The sequence below is a fragment of the Callithrix jacchus genome, chromosome 16, assembly GCF_049354715.1.
Source record: "Callithrix jacchus isolate 240 chromosome 16, calJac240_pri, whole genome shotgun sequence".
Classification (NCBI taxonomy): domain Eukaryota; kingdom Metazoa; phylum Chordata; class Mammalia; order Primates; family Cebidae; genus Callithrix; species Callithrix jacchus.
Window position 1 is genome coordinate 45,169,407 of NC_133517.1, and position 24,346 is coordinate 45,193,752.

The 24,346-nt window shown below is 39.6% G+C and overlaps 1 protein-coding gene across 7 annotated transcripts in view; it reads left to right on the top strand.

Annotated features, from left to right (window-relative positions):
* FABP12 (fatty acid binding protein 12) overlaps nucleotides 1-23,829 on the top strand; it is a 74,345-nt gene extending 50,516 nt beyond the window's left edge. Inside the window, exons 1-6 of one of the 7 annotated variants that reach the window (XM_035277087.3) lie at nucleotides 10,109-10,199; nucleotides 12,220-12,366; nucleotides 13,243-13,414; nucleotides 15,389-15,561; nucleotides 17,911-18,012; nucleotides 19,746-23,829. In XM_035277087.3, coding sequence (XP_035132978.1) covers nucleotides 13,342-13,414; nucleotides 15,389-15,561; nucleotides 17,911-18,012; nucleotides 19,746-19,820 — 423 coding nt within the window. In that variant the 5' untranslated portion in view covers nucleotides 10,109-10,199; nucleotides 12,220-12,366; nucleotides 13,243-13,341 and the 3' untranslated portion in view covers nucleotides 19,821-23,829. Of the gene's footprint in view, nucleotides 1-10,108; nucleotides 10,200-12,219; nucleotides 12,367-13,242; nucleotides 13,415-15,388; nucleotides 15,562-17,910; nucleotides 18,013-19,745 lie in introns of those variants that run through there. The other 6 variants (XM_078353625.1, XM_078353626.1, XM_017965325.5 and 3 more) reach the window with 6 other exon arrangements.
* The last annotated feature ends 517 nt before the right edge of the window (nucleotides 23,830-24,346 follow it).

The following is a 24,346-nucleotide window of genomic DNA, read 5'->3' on the forward strand; positions in this document are numbered from 1 at the left end:
CCCTCCAGAACGTCTAGAGTACCCTATAGAACTTCCAGAGAACACATTGCTGTTGTCAGAAGCAACCTAGTTAATGGTAATTTGTTACAACAGTCCTAGGAATCTAATAAACTCTTCCCTTTTCAGTTGCCCTCATTTGTTATTCTGATGCCTCCTTATGTGTTATTTTCCCCATAGTTTCCCGTAGTTCCTGCTCCTCTTACATTACACTGTAACCTAGGATTAACTTACCTACTTCAGACCACCACAGATTTTTGTGATCCAGGTCTTTATTTCCTGTGCTCTATATCTATTTAACTAACTTTCTGTTAGACACTGTAAACGTATTATCCTGTAGACTATTGAAAATACACCTCTCTCTCTCTCTCTTTCCTATAAAACTGCTTTTGGATGCCCCATTTTCTGCCTGGTACCATTTGGAGGGAACTTTATAATAATTTCTGATATAAACTACTAAATCCTATCAGCTTCACAAGTCTTCATTGAACATATTTTTTAGGACAGAATTTATTCCTCTAACTATATAACAATTTAGATACATTGAAATTATCGAAAAATGGAAAGAAAAACAATGTACCTATAACCTCACCATCTAAGACCATCACCATTAACCACTGAATGCACTTCATGTCAGTCATTTTGTTATTCAATTTTTCATATTAGTGATCAGGGTGTAGATAGTTTTACATACCTATAGATTAATGAGGACATCTCACTTGTTTTCAGAATTGTCAGTGTTGGTTTTAGGATCTCTGAAACATAATTTCTCATCTGTTACAAGTAATCTCCTAACTGAATTTTAAAGCAGTGCTTGCTCATCATCTTCACTTTGACTTGAACCAGAGCCCAGGCACTAAACCAGTTTTCCACCTTGTGTTCCTTCCAGTGGAGCCATAATCATTAAAATAGCGTGAGATGACGTAGTCTCTTATGACAGCTACTCTCCATTGCCCAAACCTGCTGAAGAATTATCATGTGCAATTGTTTCTGGAATGTCATCATTCAGTTTAGATTTCACAGTTGATGTGAATATGGGAGGAATAAATTACTCACGTACTGCCTAGCCTGAAGTTAGTTAGTTTCATAAGCACATGTATGATCACAAAGCCAGAGAAGGAAGTGTTCTGCCTTCAATGACAATGTCTTTTACTACTGGATATTTCATTGTAGTTTTTAGATTCCAAAGTGTCAAAATGTTAAGCTTAAAGTTCCTAATTGGGAGATTATATCAGAATATTTCATAAGACTTTTGATAGAACAGTGGACTTTCTTCCTACAGTTTTCACTGAGGTCAGGTCTTAGAGCACAGGTTGCCTTTTCCAAAGCAGCAAGGGGTCAACGCTCTCATGTAGCCTTTGTCCTCATCACTTCCCACCCCTGCCAGCTCTCCTGACTCACCAAATTTTACAACTGTTTTAATCATCGATGTTGTGAAAGGTATTAATCTCATCTCTATTCTGCTCAAAATGTGGGAAAATCTTTTCTCAGTTCATCAGCAACGAGATTAGATCTTTTCAAAAGAGGAGATTAGAAATCAGACATATAAAAGTTAGAAATGGGTGCATGCGTAAGTATGGATTAGTGACCCAAAGGCTTGTCTGAAGATTGCCGCAACTTGAGTACACTCTGCACTCCTGGAGAGTTGCATGTTGGTTATCCATGCAGCTCTACTTCTGGGAGTATCCTGCCCATCCAGAGCTCATTCATGACTCAGAGAGATGTGGAATCTCATAACCTTCTCCCTATGTCCTCTCACCAAGTTGGTTCTAGCTTTCGGGTCATTGTAGGGTTGCCTCAATTGCTCCCAAATCATTTGAGTGCTGGTCTTCCTGTTCCCTGGAAAATCCCTGTGCCATGGTCCTGTTCAGACAATGTTTCCCAAAGATGATAGCTGCCAAGATGCCCCAAGGTGAGTGCCCAGTGTTACCTTATATAAAGGAAGAACCTCCAGGCTCCCTTATGACAGACTGAGCCAGGAATATTTTTAAGGAGTAAGTTCTCTTGATTTTTAAGAATAAGTTCTCTTGAGGTTTAACTTTCAGCATTTCATGTCATTCCCTTTCCCCAGGAGAAGAAGATCAAGGCCAACAGCTCCTGGGAGGTTTCCCTTTTAGCTGGGATTTTAACACTCCATTAGCAAATTGTCTTTACAGAATCAGTACGTTCTTGTTTGAGACTCCACTGACATAAAATAAAGAAAGTCTGGCCCTAGAGGAAATCGTTTGCCTTTCTGGTTTTATTCCCAGACCTCCATTGGCTCCTAGCCATTGCCTCTGAGCTCCGATCCTATTGAAAGATTTTCTTTTTCTTCTTTTTTTTGGTAAGCACTGGGACTCCTGGAAGTCTGGTCCTATTTGTAGAGCTGTTGATTTGGAAGTATTTTCTACATGCTGTCCCATCTCTGGATACTTCCAAGGCATGGTTGGATCTGGCAAGTAAAGCACAGCATCTGAGGTTATAGTGACAATAGATGGAAATCTCAGTGCTAGTCAGCATGGGAGACACATGGAGACTTCTAGAAGGCAGTACTTAAAATACCAGGCAGGTCGACTGTCAGCAAGCGGGAACCCTGTGGCAGGTAGCAAGTCCACAGGCACAGAGTTAGGGATCAAAGGCAAAACTCCACTCGGTTAAATAAGAAAATGTCTCGCAAACACAAGATATGGTCTGAGCCTCAAGAGGGGTGTTACCATGCAAGGACTGAGGCCAAGGGAATTGCTCAGAAGCTTAGCAGTCAGAGCTACTTTGCAAACTGAGTGTTGGGGGTGGGGTTTCAAAAGTACACAGATGCTCAATAATCAAAATCGATACATAGTTTAGGTCCAGACAAGATTGAGCTAATGTTCATCACCAGGCTGATGGTAAACAGCAGGGCTTCTCAAGTTTTATTGTATATTTAATTCACCAAAGAAATCTTTTGAAAAATCCAGATTTTAATTCAGTAAATCTGGAGTTTGTTCTGATCATCTGCAAGAATAACGAGCTTCCAGGTGAGGCAGATACTGCAGATCTGTGAAACACACTTTGTGTGTTTTTTTATATTTGTTTTGAAAGTTTGAAATAATTTTAGGTTTACAGAGAAGTTGCAAATACAGTACAGAGCTCCTACACTCCCTTTATCCTGCTTCCCCTAATGTTAACATCTAATGTGTATTTGTCAAAATCACTAAGAGAACAAAGCTACAATACTAGCAACTAAATTACAGACTTTATTTGGATTTTTCCATTTGTTCTACGAACATTTCTTTCTGTTCCAGGATCCAATTCGGGACCCCACATTGCGTTGATCATGTTTCCTTAGTTCCCTCAAATCTGTGACAGTTTCCCAGGTGTTTGTTATGACTCATGACCTTGACAGTTTGAAGAGTATTTTGCAGAATGTCCCTCAATTTTCTCCTCATATATCTGAGATTACACGAAGATTAAATTTGGGTTATGGGTGTTAAGGAAGGCCACAGAAGTGAAATGCCTTCTTATTGCATCCTAGCAGAGGGTATGTGATGTCAGCATAACTATATGCTGGGGATATTACTGATCCCGTGGTTAATGTGATATTTGCCAGGTGACTAAAGTTATTATTTTTCCCTTTTCATACTCTGTTCTTTGGATGTGAGTCTAACTGTGGTCAATGATTCTCAAATTTGAGCATGCCTCAGAGTCACTTGGAGCTCCTATCAAATCTGGGCTCTTTTTTCAGAGTTTCTGATTCATCAGGTCTGGGATTGGGCCCAAGAATGTGCATTTCTAAAAAGTTCTTTGGGATGGTAATGTTGCCTAGTCCAAAGGCCAGGCTTTGAGAACCACTCCTTTAGAATTTGTTCTTAATTGCGGAGCCTTAGACTTGAGTCAGAATTGCCTGGGAATAATTTTAGAAATATACATTCCCAGGCTTTGTCCTTGGCAATTCTGGCCTATGCCAACTCATAGGAGTTGGCATTTTTACAAACGCAAGTCAGGCTTGAGAACCATGAGGTTACTGCTACCCTGCAATAATCTGATTAAAGTGTAATTGGCCAAGGGCCTGGGGGCAAGTGCTCAGGCAGCAGCTGGGGTCCCAGCAGCTCCAGCTGTAGGAAGCAAAGGATGGGAGAGCCTGGGAACCCAGCAGGGTCTGAATCACAGGCCTTCAGGCTGCCTGGGTCTGACCTTGCTGTCTTTATTCATCCCTCCAGGAAGTCTCTCTATTATTTTGATTTGTCTGAGTCACATGGTTGCTCAGAAGCAGACAGCACCAGCAGGTCAGCACTCAACCCCAAGACCAGCCTTCAGTGAGCAGTCTGCTGAAATTCTAAAACAGACTAAGGCATAGCATAGTACTATTTACCAGCATCAACTAAGTTATTTTATTGTCTAAATCTTAAATCCTTCAATATTTACGCAAAAGAAGTTGTATGATTACAAAGATTCCAAAAGAAAATTGGTGGGAGGGGGTGATGCAGGAGGGAAACGTAAAAAATAAAACTAAAGAAGTAAGAAAAATGTTTTCCTTACATGAACTTCAGAAAAATTTAATTTATATAATTTTACTATATAGTATTAACTGTTATTATACAGCCTTTTATTCCTTTATAGTAATTACCATTACTTATAAAAATTATCTTTATTTTGGTGAATATGATGAAAATCATTTTTCATCACACTTTTAACTGACAAAAAACAATTCTGTATAACAATTTCAAATAAGTTTAAATAGTATTTTACATAATAAAATAAACTCTTTATTTAAAACATAAAGGTGGCCAGATGTGGCGGCTCATGCCTGTAATCTCAGCACTTTGGAAGGCGAGGTGGGTGGATTCCTTGAGGTCAGGAGTTCAAGACCAGCCTGATGAACATGGTAAAACTACATCTCTATCAAAAATACAAAAATTAGCTGGGTGTGGTGGTGCACACCTGTAATCCCAGCTACTTGGGAGGCTGAGGTTTGAGAATCTCTTGAACCCAGGAGGGGGAGTTTGCAGTAAGCTGATATTGCACCATTGCACTCCTGCTTGGGTGACAGAGTGAGACTCCATCTCAAAAACAATAAATATATTAAAAAGTAATAAAAATTAAAATAAAACATAAAGATCCCTAAGATTCTTTAAAATGAGGTTTTTCTTTGTATTACTTTCCTGTGGCTGCCACAACAAATTGCCACACTTAGAGACTTAAAACAACAGAAACGTATTCTGCAGATTTGGAGGCCAGAGGTAGAAACCAAGGTGTTGGCAGTTTCTAGAAGGCTCTGAGGAAAATCTTTTCCATGCCTCCCTTCCAGCCTCTGGTGGTTGCTGGCAAGCCATGGTGTCCCTCGGCTTATGGCAGCTCTTCAATTTCTATCTTCATGTGACCTTTTCCTTTGTCTCCATGTGTCTTAAATCTCCTTCTCCATCCTTTATAAGAACATATGATATTGAATTTAGAGTTTGCCTAAATCCAATACAATCTCATCCTGAGATCTTTAATTAACATCTGCAAAGGTCCCATTTCTAAAGAAGGTCACGTTCACAAGTACAGTACTGGGGTTAAGGCTTGACCATCTCTTTTGCAGGGGACACAGTTCAACCCATTACAATTTCAGATATAGTTTGGGTGCTTACATCCTCCAAATCTCATGTTGGGATGTAATAATGGGTTGGAGGTGGTGGCTGGTGGGAGGTGTTTAGATGATGGGGGCAGATTCTTCATGAATGGCTTGGTGCTGCCCTTATAATAATGAGTAAGTTCTTGCTCAGAGTTCACACAAGATCTGGTTGTTTAAAACAGTGTGGCACCTCCCCATGTCTCTTGCTCTAGCTCTTGCCATGTGATACACCAGCTCCCCATTTGCTTTCTGCCATGATTGTAAGCTCCCTAAGGCCCTCACCAGAAGCAGATGCTGGCACCACACTTTCTGTACAGTCTGCAGAACCATGAGCCAATTCAGCCTCTTTTCTTTATAAGTAACCAGTCTCAAGTATTCCTTTATAGCAACACAAAAATGGTCTAACACAATTCCCAACCCTATTAAAAAATGTTGGTCAAGTGTGTGAAGAACGTTGACATGGAGCAGTGCCATGTTACTCCTTTCTTGGAAAACCATGTGCCTCATCCCAGCCATTCAGTTCAGCTTCCTGGCTGCTGCCCACCTCCAGTTGTGCATTTGAGTTGTAGCACCAAGGCAGAAACACCCTGAGCCTCATGAATGGCCAAGTTTCCTGACGTTCTTAGTCAGAAAATACTAAGAGCTGACCCAGTTCCCTTAACATCCTTACTACAAAACCCGCCCTATATAAGAAGAGAATCATGCAGATATTTAGGTAGCTATTTTTTGTTTGCCACAGCACTTAAATTTTTCTAGTAAACTTTCTCTATTTTCAATAAATTTTACTTTAAAAAGTTACTAATTTTTTTTTTCCTTGCAGCATGTTTTTAATCCAAGTGCATTAGAACCACATGGAAACCTTGAAGGCTTAACATCGCTAAGGTGATGAAAAAAGTAGAAGAATCTTACAGAGAGTGAGGGCTATTTCTGAAGAAACTTTATAATCTGACAGGCTCATTAATCACTTGAGTTTAGACTCAGGAAAAAGCAGATAGCAGGAAAGCTTATTAAACTAGGTTTCTTTCCTCAATTTCCCTACACAATTAATTTTTGATTCTTGTATTTTTCTGCCTTACAGCACTCGAGTAATTTAAAAAATATTCCACGTATATTTGACTGATAACCATCTCATTACTTTTATAAAATGCCAGAGCGTGGCTCCTTATTTTAATTTTTCTGTTGGGAATATTCATGACATAATTATAAAAATGTCTTTCGATGAAAAGTCTTTTAAATGAAAAATGGTATCCACGATTCTTCTATCCCAAGAAAAGAAAGCCTATAGTAGTTTTTAAGTTATTATCCCCAGTTTTAAAAACTCACACTTGAGACTCTAAAACAGGGGTTGACAATACTTTTTCTGTAAAGAGCCAGATAATAAATATTTCAGGCTTTGATGGTCATATGGTATTTGTCATAACTACTCAGTCTCACTATCATAATACAAAAGCAACCATAGATAATATGTACAGGAATAAGTGTGGTTGTGTTCTAATAAAACTTTATCTACACGTGGGAGCTGGATTTAGTATATGAGTTATAGTTTGCCAAACCATGATATAAAATCAGTTTGTTCTCCAGCTATCTACTACATCGCTAGATATCCACATGGAAACACTAAGGAATTGAGTGTAGTTTCATATTCTTTTTTACAGAGTTGGAGACATTTTGGATGTCTCTTTCAATCCCCATTATATGCTCAGTAGTGGGAAAGACCTATCCTAGGGATCTTTCCTTTAGTAGACACTCAAGTGTTTATTGAATTAGTTGTAAATGAGTAAGGCCTGAGTTCTCCTTGCACACCAATATCTGCAGAGCACCCACTCTGTCTCATCCAGCTCCAATACCCTTCAAATTGCTTTGCTGAAATAACTCAAGTTTAATATCCCAAAAGGCTGGAAGATCTCGGGTGGTGGGGCTTTCCTCTCTTACTGTGTAGGAAAGTTATGAGACCTGTACTTCTGTTATGGATAAATATAGTCACAATACTTTTCTATAGAAAGAAAAAGTATGTGTGTGCATATGTATATGTATACATGTCAGACGAGCAGTCAGCTAAGTACATTCCATAAGAGAATCCAGAAGATGTTTTATGTTTACCAGACCATCAAGGTTGCGCTGGTGAGAGGGGACACAGCATCACTAAGAGTTTTGGTGGCTGCTCTCGTTGGATTGTCAGAGTTCAGCTCATTGGTAGCAATGCAGATGAAGAGAATTTGAAACAACCTGGGCCAGATGGCAGCACTTTACTGCCAGAAACCAGGGGATTGATTGTACTTTACCATAAAATAGGGCAAGGTTGAAGGCATGGCTAAGAGTGTTTGACCTGAAAGGCATTATGGAGATGATTAAAATAACATTGAATCCATAGAGGCAAAAATAGATGGATAGCCAACCAGGGTGCTGCTTTATATATACATTCAAAAGAAGGCAAGAATGGATGGGCAGCAGACTAAGGATGGTCACCCCAATAGAAAGTCATGATCCATTGTCCAGATTCCAGATCTGAGACAATTTTCAGACCCAGAAACCATTGGCTCAATAGGTGACAAGCCCACAGAAGGAAGAACCCTGAAATATCATAAACTGTTAATTTTCCTCATTTTCCTCCAAAGAGATCTGTTATTATTTACTTGAAAAAATATGCAATGAGAAAAGAGGACTACCCAGGTATTCTTATAGCCTTGGGTCTGAGTTGATTCAGAGTTCCAAATCATCATGTTAGAGTGAAGGCATGCAGCAGCTAGGTAATAAACAGAACTTTGGCCAAAGTCTAGGTCTCAGTGGGTCTGGTAGGTCTGTGGATTCCTCCAGTAGTCATTTCCCTAGGCCCTGAATGCGTAATTGGGACTGACATCCTTGGCTGCCAGAGTTAAGCGCCACCTTTCTCATTCTAACCAAACAAGAATTAGTATAACGGGGAAGGCAAAATGGAAGCTTCTGAAACTGCACCCTCACACTCCCACCTTCTTCACTGCTGTCCTTTCTTCAGCCCTAGATACGGTGGTGAATAAAAAATTGTGTATTTAGTGGCAGGGGAGGAGTGAGAAATAGCAGAAATTGGGGCTAGTCAAAAGGATTTTAAGACTGCAGAAGGTGGTGGTTCATATCATAACACCATTTAATTCATGAGTCTAATCACTGCAAAATCCAAATGAATCTTAGAGTAGTTCTAGCCTAGGGAAAAATCAACCAATAACTCCAATGGTGGCTACTGTACTTGATGTGTTATCTTGGATAGTGGAGATTGATACAGTGTCAGGTACATGGTGTTGAGTCAGACCATATTTGGCATTCTTTCCTACCTCAATTCAGAAAGATCAGAAATGATTTGCATTTACATGAAACAGACAATGATATATTTACACTTTTTTTTTTTTTGAGTTGGAGTCTCACTCTTGTTGCCCAGGCTGGAGTGCAGTGGCATGATCTTGGGTTAGTGCAACCTCCACCTCCCAGGTTCAAGTAGTTCTCTACCTCAGTATCCCAAATAGCTAGGATTACAGGCACCCACCATCATGCTTGGCTGATTTTTGTATTTTTAGTAGAGACGGGGTTTCACCACCTTGGCCAGGCTGGTCTTGAACTACTGACCTCATGATCCACCCACCTCAGCCTCCCAAAGTGCTGGGATTACAGATGTGAGCATGACCTAATTTTTGTAATTTTTAGTAGAGACAGGGTTTTGCCATGTTGGCCAGAATGGTCTCAAATTCCTGACCTCAGGTGATCCACCTGCTCCGGCCTCCCAAAGTACTGGGATTACAGACACGAGCCATTGATTTTGTCTGTGGCTATGTTAAATCCGACTCTTTATCATAATATAATCGGAGGAGATCTGGGCTGTCTGGACATCTGGCACAATGTCACGTTATCAATCAGGATGAACAAGAAGTGGCTAGTATGCTAGAGACTTTGGTATGACACATTTGACACAGAATATGGGAGCTAAAGCTGATGGTGATTGAGGCGACTTCTACTCTTGTAAAGTTTTTAGGGGTCCAGCATGGCCAAGGGCATGTAAGGTTATCTTTTTCAAAAGACAAATTGCTGCATTTTGTCTCTCCTATCAAAATTCTTGCGGGACTCTTTGGCTTACAGTGGCAACATATTGCACATTTAGGCAGCCTGTATACATGTGCAGCCTGTATACTGAATGGCATGAAAGTCTCCCTGCTTTGAGTGGAGCTTAAAGCAGGAAAGGTTCTGCAGGAAAGAAGGGCTATGATATGAACTGCCCTGATGCTTGGGTCATGTGATGGTAAACTCTGCTGCTGGAGGTGTTGGCGAGAGGAAAATATGCGTTTTCCTGTATGGTGTATGGTGTGTGTGTGTGTGAGTGTGTGTGTGTGTGCATCATAGCACCAATGTCTGGGGTTGTGGGGAAAGATCATGCCATCTGTAACAGAGACTTATACACCTATTAAAGAAGAGTGCCTCATGTGTTACTGAGGCACCATAGAGACAGAATTCTTGACTACAGGATACCAAGTAACAATGTAACTGGAACTGCCCATTATGGCCGGGTTCTGTCAGACTCACAGAGTCATCAAGTCAGGCATGTCCAGCAGCGGTCCACAGAGATCAAATTGTCCATCTGGGATCAAGCCTAAACAAGACCAGAAGTCATAAGGTAACTGCATGAGCAGGTGGTGCAGGTCCCCATGTCACCCACCACTGCAGCACCAGCACCCCTCCTTCAGAACATGCCCCTGAGAGTATGTGGGTCCCATGTGACCAGTTAAAGGAGAAGGAAAAGCCTGAGCATGTTTAATGTACTGGTCAGTTCAGGGTATGGAGGCAAGTTAAAAATGGACAGTGGTTTCATTACACTTGGGGTGGTGGGTGGGGCACTTGAGGAAATGGTAAGGAAAATCATGTCAGTGGACAAAACTCAGAGTCATGCACCTGTTCCCTATTTCATGTGGAGGACACAGTGGCTTGGGATGGGACTATATATCTACTCATGGATGAGGTGAATTGTCTGAACAGCTGGTCAGGGACCTGGAGGAGAAGGACTGAAAAATTGCAGACAAGAATGTTTGATGGGAAAAGAATGTGTGTGAACCTGTAGAAGTGAACATAATAAGATTTTTGGCTCTCATTATGAATGAACACCAGAAAGCATCAATCACAGAAGGTTGTTCAATCACTGACCAACCAAGAAGACAAAATGACTAAGCCAGCTGACAGTAGGCAGTCTCTGAACTGATGTGATAGGTACATGAGCAGAGGAGCCACAGTGCAGAGATAGAAGCCGTGCATGGGCTCTGTCTCACACCTCAGCACTAATGTCTCTGCAAGTCTAATCTGCCAGCAACAGGGAAAAACACTGCTTCCAATATGGCATCTTCTTCAAGGAGGTGATCTTCAATAATGATTTTCCTTGTGGGAGGGGATCAATGTACAACCAACAAAAATGGCAGCACATTCGACATTTTCTTGAAAAATCCTGGGAATTTTAGTGCCTTCAGTGCCTAATTTTAGTGCCCAGATTACCCTCAATGTTGGGTCATTTCCTGGCTTCAGCCTCATGCCTATTAAGTTGAATGAGCATAGTCGTACAAATTACTTAGGAAAGGAAAACCAACCAATGAACTATGTTTTGTTTTGTTTTGTTTTGTTTTTTTTGAGACAGAGTCTCACTCTGTCTCCCAGGCTGGAGTGCAGTGAAGTGTGGTGGTGCAATCTCAGCTCACTGCAACCTCCACGTTCCGGGTTCAAGTGATTCTCCTGCATCAGCCTCCCGAGTAGCTGTGACTACAGGTGTATGCCACCATGCCCGACTTTTTGTATTTTTAGTAGAGAAGGGGTTTCACCATGTTGACCAGGCTGGTCTTGAACTCCTGACCTCATGATCCACCCACCTTGGCCTTTCAAAGTGCTGGGATTACAGGGGTGAGCCACCATGCACAGCCAAACTATGGTATCTTTACCAACCATATCCGGAACATTAAATCAATAGTATAGATAAAATTTTTAGCCTCATATTAGGCATATAATGCTAGTTGCTTCATAAATGTTAGTTGAGTAATTAACAGTAAGACTATTGGTCTTGGTGTTAAAATTTGGAAATTTGACATTTTAATGGAAATTATTATAAGATGCTATGTCCCCATTCCTATCTTAAAATAATTTTATAACTTCAGTTTTTCTTCTTTTTTTTTTTTTTTTTTTTTGAGACAGAGTTTTGCTCTTGTTACCCAGGCCAGAGTGCAATGGCGCGATCTTGGCTCACTGCAACCTCCGCCTCCTGGGTTCAGACAATTCTCCTGCCTCAGCCTCCTGAGTAGCTGGGATTACAGGCACGCGCCACCATGCCCAGCTGATTTTTTGTATTTTTAGTAGAGACGGGGTTTCACCACGTTGACCAGGATGGTCTCGATCTCTTGACCTCGTGATCCACCTGCCTCGGCCTCCCAAAGTGCTGGGATTGTAGGCGTGAGCCACCGTGCCCAGCATAACTTCAATTTTTCTTAACAACTTTGTGTCAGCCTATGGACATCAAGCTCTGCCTAGCATTAATAATGATGTCCTCAGGGGCTGATGGAGTGCATAAGGGTATGTTTGTCCTTTACTTGGCATTTGGAGTCTCCTCTTCTCTAGCTGATGTATTTGCTGTTATATTCCTTGGCTCCTGTTTGGACTTACAGATATCCGTGGACACTGAGATGTTACAGTCAAGGCTGAGAGAAACAGAAACTAGCCAAAATTAAAGAGGACTTAGAATATATTTGGTGTTCTCGTGGCAATGACAGCTCTCTAAGCTTTTGGAAAGTTGGGCTGGCACCTGGAAAAGGGTCAGTAACAAGGCTGTGTGCGTGTGCATGTGTGTGTGTGTGCGCGCGTGCATGTGTGTAACACAATCTCTTTCCTTTTTTCCCTGTCCCATTCTCTTATTCATTATGCACATGACTTAAAATGGTTGTTCTAGCTTTTATGAAACTTAACTTTTTATTTCAAATGTCAAGTACCATCTATGAAGTCTCTCTGTTTTTTGTTTTGTTTGTTTGTTTTTGTTTTTTTGAGACGGAGTTTCGCTCTTGTTACCCAGGCTGGAGTGCAATGGCACGATCTCGGCTCACTGCAACCTCCACCTCCTGGGTTCAGGCAATTCTCCTGCCTCAGCCTCCTGAGTAGCTGGGATTACAGGCACGCGCTACCATGCCCAGCTGATTTTTTGTATTTTTAGTAGAGACGGGGTTTCACCATGTTGACCAGGATGGTCTCGATCTCTTGACCTCGTGATCCACCCGCCTCGGCCTCCCAAAGTGCTGGGATTACAGGTATGGGTCACCATGCCCGGCCTGTCTCTCTGGTTTTTAGTTCAAATTATCAAGAAGGAGAATGATCTTCAAACAGCCAACAAATTGGCTTTTTCTACTTGGGCACAGAAGTTCTGTGGCATAAACACAGCTGTCTAAGCCCAGCCCTTACACGTTGTTGCTTTGTGCCTGGTAGATCCTAGGGAAGGGACTTAACATTTAGTTTTGACCCTAAATTAGCGTTGGAAAAGTTATATCTGGTTCTGCTAAATACGCTACATGTTTCCATTTTCATCCTGATTTATTTACATTGAAGAGAGCTTCTCTGCTTTAGATGATACTCAAGGAACATTGCAAGGATTTGAGTTCCTTATTTTTTCCCTGACTTTTCTCATCTCATTCGATACCCAGAATTGTATTAAAAACAAGTTCCCATGCTACTCCAGGGAACACAAACATACACATTCACAGGAAACTACTTTTCTTTGAGATCAACTCAACTTAGACAGAATGGTTGACCAGCTCCAAGGAACGTGGAAGTCCATTTCTTGTGAAAATTTTGAAGACTTTATGAAGGAACTGGGTGAGCTATGTTTACTTGCATATCATATCCAGTAAAAATGGCCATCTTGATAGCACAGAACTTTCTCTGTAAAAAATATTATTAATCTTGGACTTGCTAATTTTTCACATAGAAAAAAAATTGATTCAGTACCAAGAAACAGTTATATGCAAAACTACATCGGAGTTGACAATAATCCCTCATATAAATTACAATGAATTTACATAAACAAAGAAGCATGTACCTTACACTAAACAGCAAGTGATTTTAATAAATGTTTTAAAACCAAAAAAACACAACTATTTTTAAAAATGATTATTTTGTAAACATTTGCTCTAAGCTTTAGGGATCTTCAGAATAGACTTCAGAATAGATCTTATTTTTCAGCTTCTGCTGGCTGCTGGCTCTCCTTAGTATGTGGTGACAATGCTCCAAACTTTGCTTCCATTTTCTTTTTTTTAAAAAAAACTCTACACACTCCTGGAAATTTTGCTCCCATTTTCACACTGCTCTCTCTTCTTCTGTAGTACAGCATCCCTCTTCCTCCCTCTTAAAAGGAAATTTGTGATTATGTTTGAGGTCTGCTCTGATGATCCAGATTAAACTCCCCATCTCAAGATCCTTAAATTAACCAAATCTGCAAAGTCCCCTAACATGTAAAGGTAACATTCACAGGTTCCAGGGATTAGGACGTGAATATCCTTAGGAACCATTATCCAATCTGTCACATCCTGTGATCATGTTTTATGATATGAATTCCATGAACTACATTATAGTACTTTTCCCAGTGTATCTTCCCTTAGAATTTTAACTTAGGTATTGCAGTATATGTAAATCTGTTTCTACTGAAAATACTCCTATGTGTGCTGCACAGAGCTATGTATACAAGGATGTTCACTGCATAATTATTTGTAATTACAAAAATAGAAACAAATGAATTGCTCATCAAAAGAGAGACAGACAAAATAAATTCTGGTCTATACACATTGTAGAATATTATATACTATGAAAAAGTACATGTCTATATGTAGTGACGTGGAAAATTTTCAAGACATATAGGTAAGGGGAAAAGCAAAATGAAAAACAATAGATATAACTTTTTTGTTTTTTGAGACAGAGTTTTGCTCCTGTTGCCCAGGCTGAAGTGCAATGGCATGATCTCAGCTCACCACAATCTCCGCCTCCTGGATTCAAGCGATTCTCCTGCCTCAGCTTCCTCAGTAGCTGGGATTATAGCCATGCGCCACCACATCTGGCTAATTTTGTATTTTAATAGAGATGGGGCTTCTCCACGTTGATCAGGCTGGTCTCGAACTTCTGACCTCGGGTGATCCACCCACCTTGGCCTCCCAAAGTGTTGGGAATACAGGCATGAGCCGCAGTGCCCACACAACATTTATATTTTTTAAAATCCTATAAATAATGATGATGGTTGTACAACATTGTGATGTACTCAACACCACTGAATTGTAACTTAAAATGGTAAATTTATGTTATGAATATTTTACCACAATAAAAACATACATCATTGAGGAAACAAACCCATATATGTATACATGTAAGAATATAAGTGAAGAGCTAAGTATCTGGAAAAATCCACACCGAAGTATTGTGTTTGTATGTGAGTGCATACAATTTTAAAATAGGGAGATGGTTTATAGCTTTAATGAGATTTTCAAAGGGGTCCAAAAGTCAACAAAATTAATAACTACTGAACTAGTAAAAAAGGATAATCACTAAACAAAAACTAAAGACGGATTATTTTTTTCTGCAAAGATAGTCTATTTTAACATGTAATGATGGAGCTGCTTGCGTGGGATACGTGAACTCATGCAGCATTAAATCTGTTCAACTGGCATATCTCCTAGTTAGCAAAGAATTACACAGACAGTGTTGAGTTTTGGAGTCAACAACAGATTTAAGTATTGTATTGTAATGTAATGTATTTGTAATTCTTTATGTGAAAAGATAACATTCCTTTTATCTGGTTTTCAGGTATAGGAAAAGCCAGCAGGAAACTGGGCTGTTTGGCAAAACCCACTGTTACCATCAGTACAGATGGAGATGTCATCACAATAAAAACCAAAAGCATCTTTAAAAATAATGAGATCTCCTTTAAACTAGGAGAAGAGTTTGAGGAAGTCACACCAGCTGGCCACAAAACAAAGGTGAGGCCTACGACAGACTTTCAGACATGTTTCAAAAGAATATTAGTCAGAAATCATTCTAGGTAAGTCAGCAATTCTAGCAAACATATCTAAAGTCCTTATGAGAAACTTTGTCTAAAACATAGGTCTAAGGAGGTCACATGTGAAGATACAAATCTTCTGGGACGCTTGTGAAAAATGCCTCCTGCTCACTGCCATTCCCAGAGGCTCTGATGTCTGGGGTAGGCACCTGAAATTTGCATTTTTAATCAATCTGATGTACATGCTTAGCAGACCACATTTTTGGAATCGTTTCCCTAGATTACTGTTTGGTCCTCTCAGAAACAAATGTTTCCCTATCCATTTTGTAGCCGTTTTTCACACATAGAATTATAGTGACTAAACCTTGTATTAGCTGGTATAGATAAGGTTATGCCACCATAACGATGAACACAAGTCTGCAGTGACTTAACACAATGGGGATTTATTTCTAACTTACAGTACATCCATACTGTCAGGTGGTGTTGGGGAAGTTTGTGTGTGTGTAGTGGAGTAAACAGGAAATCTGCTCCTCCTAATCTCTCAGGGATCCAGGTTAAAAGAGGTTCAACTACCCTGTATCTTTACCTGCGGAAATTGTGGTCTTCCCCAACACGAAGGTAGACATAGAGACACTCGGCTTTTTACTGCCTCACCCTGAAAGTGCTACACAGAGTTTTCATTCATATCCCAGGGGCACATATCTCAGGAATATATTATTTATTTGTAATATATAATTTACTTCTATACTTATTGTTTACAGTCTTTTTCCCTACACCAAAATGTAAGCTCATCCAAAACAGGATTTCCTGTCTGTTTCACAGAAACAGTGCTTGGTCAAAACAGTCATTCAATAAATATTTGTTATTTGAATAAATTAGCTCAATAGAGAATTGTTAAACTATATGTAGGGTAATATCCTGATAAAAGGAACTGTCATGACATGGTAATAGTTACTAAGTGAATCTGAGAATTTAAGTTCTTGAGCCATATAAAATGGAAGAAAATTTTTGACTTAAATGCTTAATATGAATTTCTATGTGAAATTCTTGAAAGTCTACTAGAATAAAAAAACTAGGTTGGGTGTAGAATAAAAAAACTAGGTTGGGTGCAGTGGCTCATGCCTGTAATACAAGCACTTTGGAAGGCCAAAGCAGGGGGAGTGCTTGATGCCAGGAAGGAGTCTGAGACCAGCCTGAGCAACATAGCAGGACCCACTTCTACACAAAATACAGCAATTAGCCACTATGGTGGCGTGTGCCTATAGTTCCAGCTACTGAGGAGGCTAAGGTGGGAGGATTGTTGGAGCACAGGAGGTTGAAGCTGCAGTGAGCCACGATTGCACCACTGCATTCCAGCCTGGTTGACAGAGTGAGACCCTATTTACAGCAACAACAACAACAACACAATGGAAAATATTATTGGGGTAAGAAGAGGAAAGAGGCCTTCTTTAAGTAAGCTCATATAATGAGAGTTTGAATTAGTTTCACATGTGTTATTATTATTATTGAGACAGGGTCTCTGTTACCCAAGCTGGAGTGTGGTGGTTCAATCTTGGCTCACTGCAGCTTCAACCCCCTGGGCTCAGGTGATTCTTTCACCTCAGCCTCCTCAGAGTAGCTGGGACTACAGGCATATGTCACCACACCTGGCTAATTTATTTTTTGTAGAGATGGGGGTCTAACTGTGTTACCCAGGCTGGAGTTTCATATTTATTTTGAAAGTTAAAATGTATTTGTAACTCTTTATGCAAAAAGATTATACTATGCTTACACAAAGATAAAAAGAACATTTCACGGCTGAGCGTGGTGGTTCATGCCTATAATACCAGCACTTTGGGAGGCAGAGGTGGGCAGATCACAAGGTCAGGAGATTGAGACCATCCTGGCAAACATGGTGAAACCCCATTTCTACTAAAACTACAAAAATTACTTGGGCGTGGTGGCGCATTCCTGTAATCCAGCTACTCGGGAGGCCGAGGCAAGAGAACTGCTTGAACCAGGGAGTCAGAGGTTGCAGTGAGCCGAGATCATGCCACTGCACTCCAGCCTGGGTGACAAGAGTGAAACTTTGGCTCAAAAAAAAAAAAAGAACATTTCTTCAATATAACATTATTACAGTTTTGCTCTTATAAAACCTTTTTTCTTCAGCAGAATTAGCCAACAAATTTACTGATGACAAAATCTTAAAATAAGTGGGATTGTCAACACCATTCTAAAACTACCTGAGAGTATTATAACAACTAAAAAGAATTTGGCAACTGATAAAATTTTAGTGTTGAAATAAAACAATCTGATCTGAATTTAGTTTTTTGTTTTTGTTTTTTTTCAGAATAAAGTAACCTTAGATAATGAGTCCCTGATTCAAGTTCAGGACTGGGATGGCAAAGAAACCACCATAACAAGAAAGCTGGTGGATGGAAAAATGGTGGTGGTGAGTGAGCTGGTCTTCTCTATCTTCCTACCTTCTGCAACAACTACCGTAAAATCACTCAAATGACTTCTTCTAAAACAATGAAAATGAATGCCATTTATCTCTTTCTCATAGTTTATAAGAATGAGAAAAAAATCATGAGATAAATGTATAATCCTAAGCATTATATAAAATATGTATGAATTGAGGAACTAAAAAACTAAAGAGAATGAAATTTTATGTAGTCCAAGTCTTTGATGCAAAGGAAATCAAAGAAAGCATGTATTTGTACAATGAAGATTTTAGCAGGGATTGGAGGTTGTTGCCAATCCTCTACTCCATGCCAGAGTTAACTGTTTTTCCATCTCAACACCAAACAAAAACATGAAAAGGAATTCTAAACCAGAGATAAGAAACTAAAGTGATTTTTTTTTTTTTTTTTTGGTGTATGAATGAGTTAACCCATGTCACTACCATGTTCCTATATTTTCATGTATTATTTCTCCAATTTCCACAATAATCCTGTAAGGTAAGGCTTATTTAACAGTGAGGAATCTGAGATTCAGACATGACTTACCTAAGGATATACAACTAGAAAAATGTGGTGGTACTGGGATTAGAAGTCAGGTTGTTTTCATTGAAAAATCTGTATTTTATAGAATTCATCCTGCTCCCTTTCAGATGGTCTCCCAAGTCATCTTCCCCACTTCTCCAGAGTAGAGGGATGTGTGTTCATAATTTTCCTCCTCCAAAACCCTTACTTACACCAAAATGAATAAAAACGTAATGTTCTACATAATATAAAATAGTTCTAAGGGAATATGCAAGATATGTATGTAGGTTACAAAAATCTAACCTCATTTCTTAATACAATGATATTTTTTTCTACAATGAAAAATACATGTTACTCCTGATAAAGTCACAAGGGGAAGACTAAGGATGATTGATTTTATTGCTGTTTATAATGATATTAGCCAATACACAGAAAGGTTTTATAGTTCATTAGGAAGAACACTAAACTCAGAATCCAAGGATGTCAATCTCCACCCCTGCCATTCAGTACTTATATGACTTTGGACAATTCATTTAATCTCTTCAGATTAAATTCAGATTCCTTGCCTTTAAGATGTAGACAATGTCTTTGCCAAAGGTTTTCTGAGAGAATTAAATTTCATCATGTGTATATTAGTGCCCTGAAAACCATAAAATACTTCATCAATGTAAGCTAGTATTATTATTTAGAAAATGTAGAGTATGTAAAACAGCAAAAATGCATCAATGTTGGCATTTAAACACACTGGGGTCTATTGGGGGGAATAGGGGAGGGACAGCAGGGGGTGGGGAGCTGGGGAGGGATAGCATGGGGAGAAATGCCAAATGTGGGTGAAGGGGCAGAAGGCAGCAAAATACACTGCCATGTGTGTACCTATGCAACTGTCTTACATGTTCTGCACATGTACCCCAAAACCTAAAATGCAATAAAAAATAAAATAAAATATTTAAATAAAAACTTCCAATTCCAAATTGTACACCTTTCTTTATAAACACATAAACATGATATGTACCCTATACATACCACATATATATGATTTCCCATATACAGGTTATATAGAACATGGCAAAACCAGCTAACAGATAGGTCCTATCTATAGTCTATATAGATATCTTTCAATAATATTAAGGAATGTATGTATGGATAGTAAATGTCAGTTTCCCCAACTATACTGAAATACCTCACCTTTCTTTTCTTATAGGAAAGCACCGTGAACAATGTTATCTGCACACGAACATACGAGAAAGTATCTTCAAACTCAGTGTCAAACTCTTAAGGCTTTCTCAGGCTGTCCTCCAAACTACTGAGGTTGTTCAAATACAACTCCAAAGTAAAATATTATGACTGTTAATAGGAGAGAGTCTTTCTTTGCAGAAGCATCAACAGTTTTGCTTGCCAAGTTGAACATGCCTGTATCTGTAGTACTTTGGCATTGGCGAGCATGAGAATCCAGGTTGATATATCCTGTTCAATGCAAGGCTGGGATAATATTTTCAGAGAGGCACTTCATGTTGATTTTCTCTTATTATACATTTTATGTCCACCTTCTAAATTCAATGTAATCTTCACTTTATTGGGAAAATAATATTTTTTAATAAATAGGATACGGCATACCTCACAGGTACACCTTAGCTGTATATGAAAAGATAAGAAACACGTCTAGAACTAAGGCAATAATTGATATTTTATCGTAATACCAAACTGGTATGACAGAGAACACCATATCCACTACCAACATCACTGAAAGCCACCTCAGAGAATATTCCGTTTTACTAGCACAAAATCTCATGCACTATTTTGCTTAGGCGAGATTTCAGAAATTGTATGGACTGAACACCTTATTATGTGGATGGGAGAAACAGGCCCAGGTCAGTTAATTGTACACGTTACTATCACTCAGATGGTTTCAGGAAGAATTAGAACCAGAATCCATGTTGCCCAGTTATTGACCTTACAACCATAACAAAGGGAAATTAGATTGAAACTGTTAAGTAGAAAGAGACTCATGGTGTACAATTATGAACCAAGTGTAATACTACATTATACTCTTTCTTGTTCTCAAGAATGAGAATGATCTTCAAACAGCCAACAAATTGGCTTTTTCTGAATCACCTTTGGACAGAGAAAGAGAGAGACCTGGGCACAGAAGTTCCGTGGCTCAAACACAGCTGTCCAGGCTCAGCCCTTACACGTTGCTTTGTGCCTGGTAGATCCTAGGGAAGGGACTTAACATTTAGTTTTGATCCTAAATTAATGTTGGAAAAGTTATATCTGGTTCTGCTAAATACGCTACATGTTTCCATTTTCATCCTGATTTATTTACATTGAAGAGAGCTTCTCTGCTTTAGATGATACTCAAGGAACATTGCAAGGATTTGAGTTCCTTATTTTTTTCCCTGACTTTTCTCATCTCATTCGATACCCAGAATTGTATTAAAAACAAGTTCCCATGCTACTCCAGGGAACACAAACATACACATTCACAGGAAACTAGTTTTCTTTGAGATCACATTACTAGTGAATAACAAACTTCCATTTGTCTTAAAGTGTGTGGCAGGATGCCAGCTAAGTCCAGATGAGTACAGAGAGTTTTACTATTTGAACCTGAGACCTGTCATTGTTTATTTGTCTGAACTGATATATGGGGGATCTCAGTCTTCTGGTAGATGTGGGAGAAGTGCTTGTTTATTTTTTGGTGTACTGAAATGACAAAAAGGACAATGGACGGCATAGAAAGATATCTGTACCCCAAGCTACTTGGACTGGACAGAGAGAAAATTCGAGGCAGATACCAAAGGAACTGTTTTCCTGAGGCCCTGTGGATGGATGTGGATGTGAGCAGCTCAACTGTTGGCCCAGGTTAACAGCTTGCTGCAAAGACAGGAGAGAAGCAGTCTCCCTATCGGAAGGGAACCCAGCACGGCTCTGACACCTCCAGGGTTAGTGGCTAGGGGAACTTTAAAAAACAGTGCTCCTGGATTTCACATTAGGGTGTCTTGCTGCTGTGGTTATGGAGACACTCTTGTAGGCAATAAGAATCAATGCAGGAGTTAGCAGATACCAAGAGAACACAGGAAAGGTATCCCTGATGACTCTCAGGAACTCCTGGGGGCCAGGGGCTGGAAGGAGGATGGACTTTGCAAGGGCTAGAGTTTTTCATGAGCAAGGGCACGACATTGGATATAGATGTTGATATGATTTCATTTGTCAACAATCTGATAAAATCTAGGGATGTTTAAGTACTCACCTGAAAAAACAACCCACAAAAATACAACAACAGCAACTGCAGATTTCTGGGAGAGGTGAGCAGCATGCCCAGTCTTCTCATTTCCTTTACGCAGTTGAGAATCATTAAAGTAGAAAGTCACAGTGAATGCACTGTGGTTGATGGAAGTGAGTATCTCTCAGGAATGGTTGGGAAACTGACCTAAATAAACCAAATCAAACAAGACATACCACTGCTTCAAAGTGATGTTGTAATTCAGGATTTGCTGCACATCTACTGTGCACCAGGCACTGCATGAGAGCTGGGGATAGAAGGAGAATTAAGTCATGTTTGCTGCCCTTGATCAACTCCATAGAGAAGCGATATACAGGAAAAATGTCACATGGGTGCACTAATCTCCAGGAATGTATAAGCAACAGATTATAAAACAAATGTTTCTTTTTCTTTTCTTTTTTTGTTTTTGAGCCGGAATCTTGCTCTGTTGTCAGACTGGAGTGCAGTGGTGCAATCTCAGTTCACTGCAACTTCCACTTCCCAGGTTCAAGCAATTCTCCTGCCTCAGTCCTCTGAGTAGCTGGGATTACAGGCATGCACCACCACACCTGGCTATTTTTGTATTTTTAGTAGAGGTGAGGTTTTGCCACGTTGGCCAGGCTGGTCTGTAACTCCTGACCTCAGGTGATCCACCCACCTTAGCCTCCCAAAGTGCTGGGATTACAGGCGTGAGCTATACACCTGGCCGTTAAACAGATGTTTCTACTTGGAGGGAAAGATCTAAAACCAGTTTCTTGGTGAATAATTGCCTTGTCCAGGATGCAAGACAATTACAATTGGGCGCAGACATATCAGCATGAATGAACTCCTACCATTCCTTGTCATGACATCTGTCTTCCTGCACCACAGCCTCAGTGCAGTTTGCATTAATTCAGTTCAAGCATCAATCATCAGTCAAGATATTTAAGAAATATGAAGTTAGTCCTAATGAGGCATAACCTGTTCTTTTTAAGCTGGGAAAAGTTTGGGGTTTTAAATAAAATCATATTATTTGATTCAGATGTAGCCAAAATATTGCTAGAACAGAAATTTTTAAAAACACTAAAGAAAGAGAAGATGTTTAGGTTTATTTAAACACTAGAGTTAATGTTGAATATTTCCTGTCTATAAGTTTGGGAAATAATGTTTTATTTGAAAAAGTCAATTGACAACCTGGGATGGAAAAATGAAATAATAACAATGATAATGGTTGTTTGTTGAGTCTTACTAAATGCTGGGCACTGTGTTTAAACTCTCTATGCATAACCTCATTTTCTCTGTGAGATATTTGTAAAAGTATAAACAAAGACTCAGATAGGTTAAATGGTTTCCTTAAAGTTGCTCAGCTCATCAATCCCAGGGCCAGACTTCAAAACTAGGTCTTGATTTCTGGAGAAGCACACCAGAATGCATCTCCAGGAATCGGGAACATTGTTATTAGAGGTTTTTTAAAAGAGTCTTTTTATGTAATAGTGAATATGATAAATAAATGTGTAGTTAAAACCATTAACCTGAACTTATGAAGCCTGAGAAATCCACCCTAGATAAACTCTCATGCTCTGAACTGGTCAGAAAGGTTACTTTTTGGTGCTAAAGATTTAAGAGGCAGAAAACAACCAAATCTTGATTAATGTGTCACCTGTGTTGTGGGACACCTCCCGCCATGGTATCCCATCTACACAACAACTACCACAGAGCTCTTTAAGGACATCTGTGCTCCCGTCACTCACTTATTTCTCATACTTCCATGAAGGAAGTATCTTCTGGGCCTAGCATATGATAAACTATTCCCAAATTCGAATTTCCTTAAGATTTCAGATTCCTTCTCTATGTCAGACCAAGGAAATTCTAGAATCTCAGTCTCATTAAATAGCAGTTCACTGTTGAGCCCAAGTGTCAACTAATCAAGTAAATTGCTAGAGACAGATTGTTAGAATAAATTGCTAGCTGCACAAACTAACACTTAAATCAATAATCTCTGGCAAATGAAGTCTTATGAATAAAGTTGGACTGATTAAGTGTTGTAGTTTGTTCTCCTTGGTTTACTATCCTTAGAATCCATTCCAATGGATGTTACCCCGGTCTCAGTCAATATAAATGAGCATCTTTAAATTCTTTTAGAGTATAATTTGTTTCCTCCTGAGTCAGACCTCACCCTTGTCCTCCTAGAACATGGGGAGATCTTATCTAATTTTGGGTGTAGTGGCAACCATGTATGGTTGCAGTGAGTCCTAGGGAGAAAGGCACTTTCTTGCAAGGCAACTGCTCCAGATAAGGCCATTAAGCAAGACAGGTTAATCTTTTCAGACACTGAAAGGCAGTTGGCTTCTACTGTCAAGAGAGGCTCAGAGTGATCCTAGAGCTCCAAATATTCAGCTTCATCTATGATCACCCGGATGTCCCCATTACAAGTGTCATTATTTCACTCTTTCCCAATGAATACCCTAGTTTTCAAGTGAGAAACTTAGTGAAGACATGAATTCAACTTACCTTGTAATTCTACCCCACACAACTAAATTTTGCATCTCATTGTCAGCAAAGTC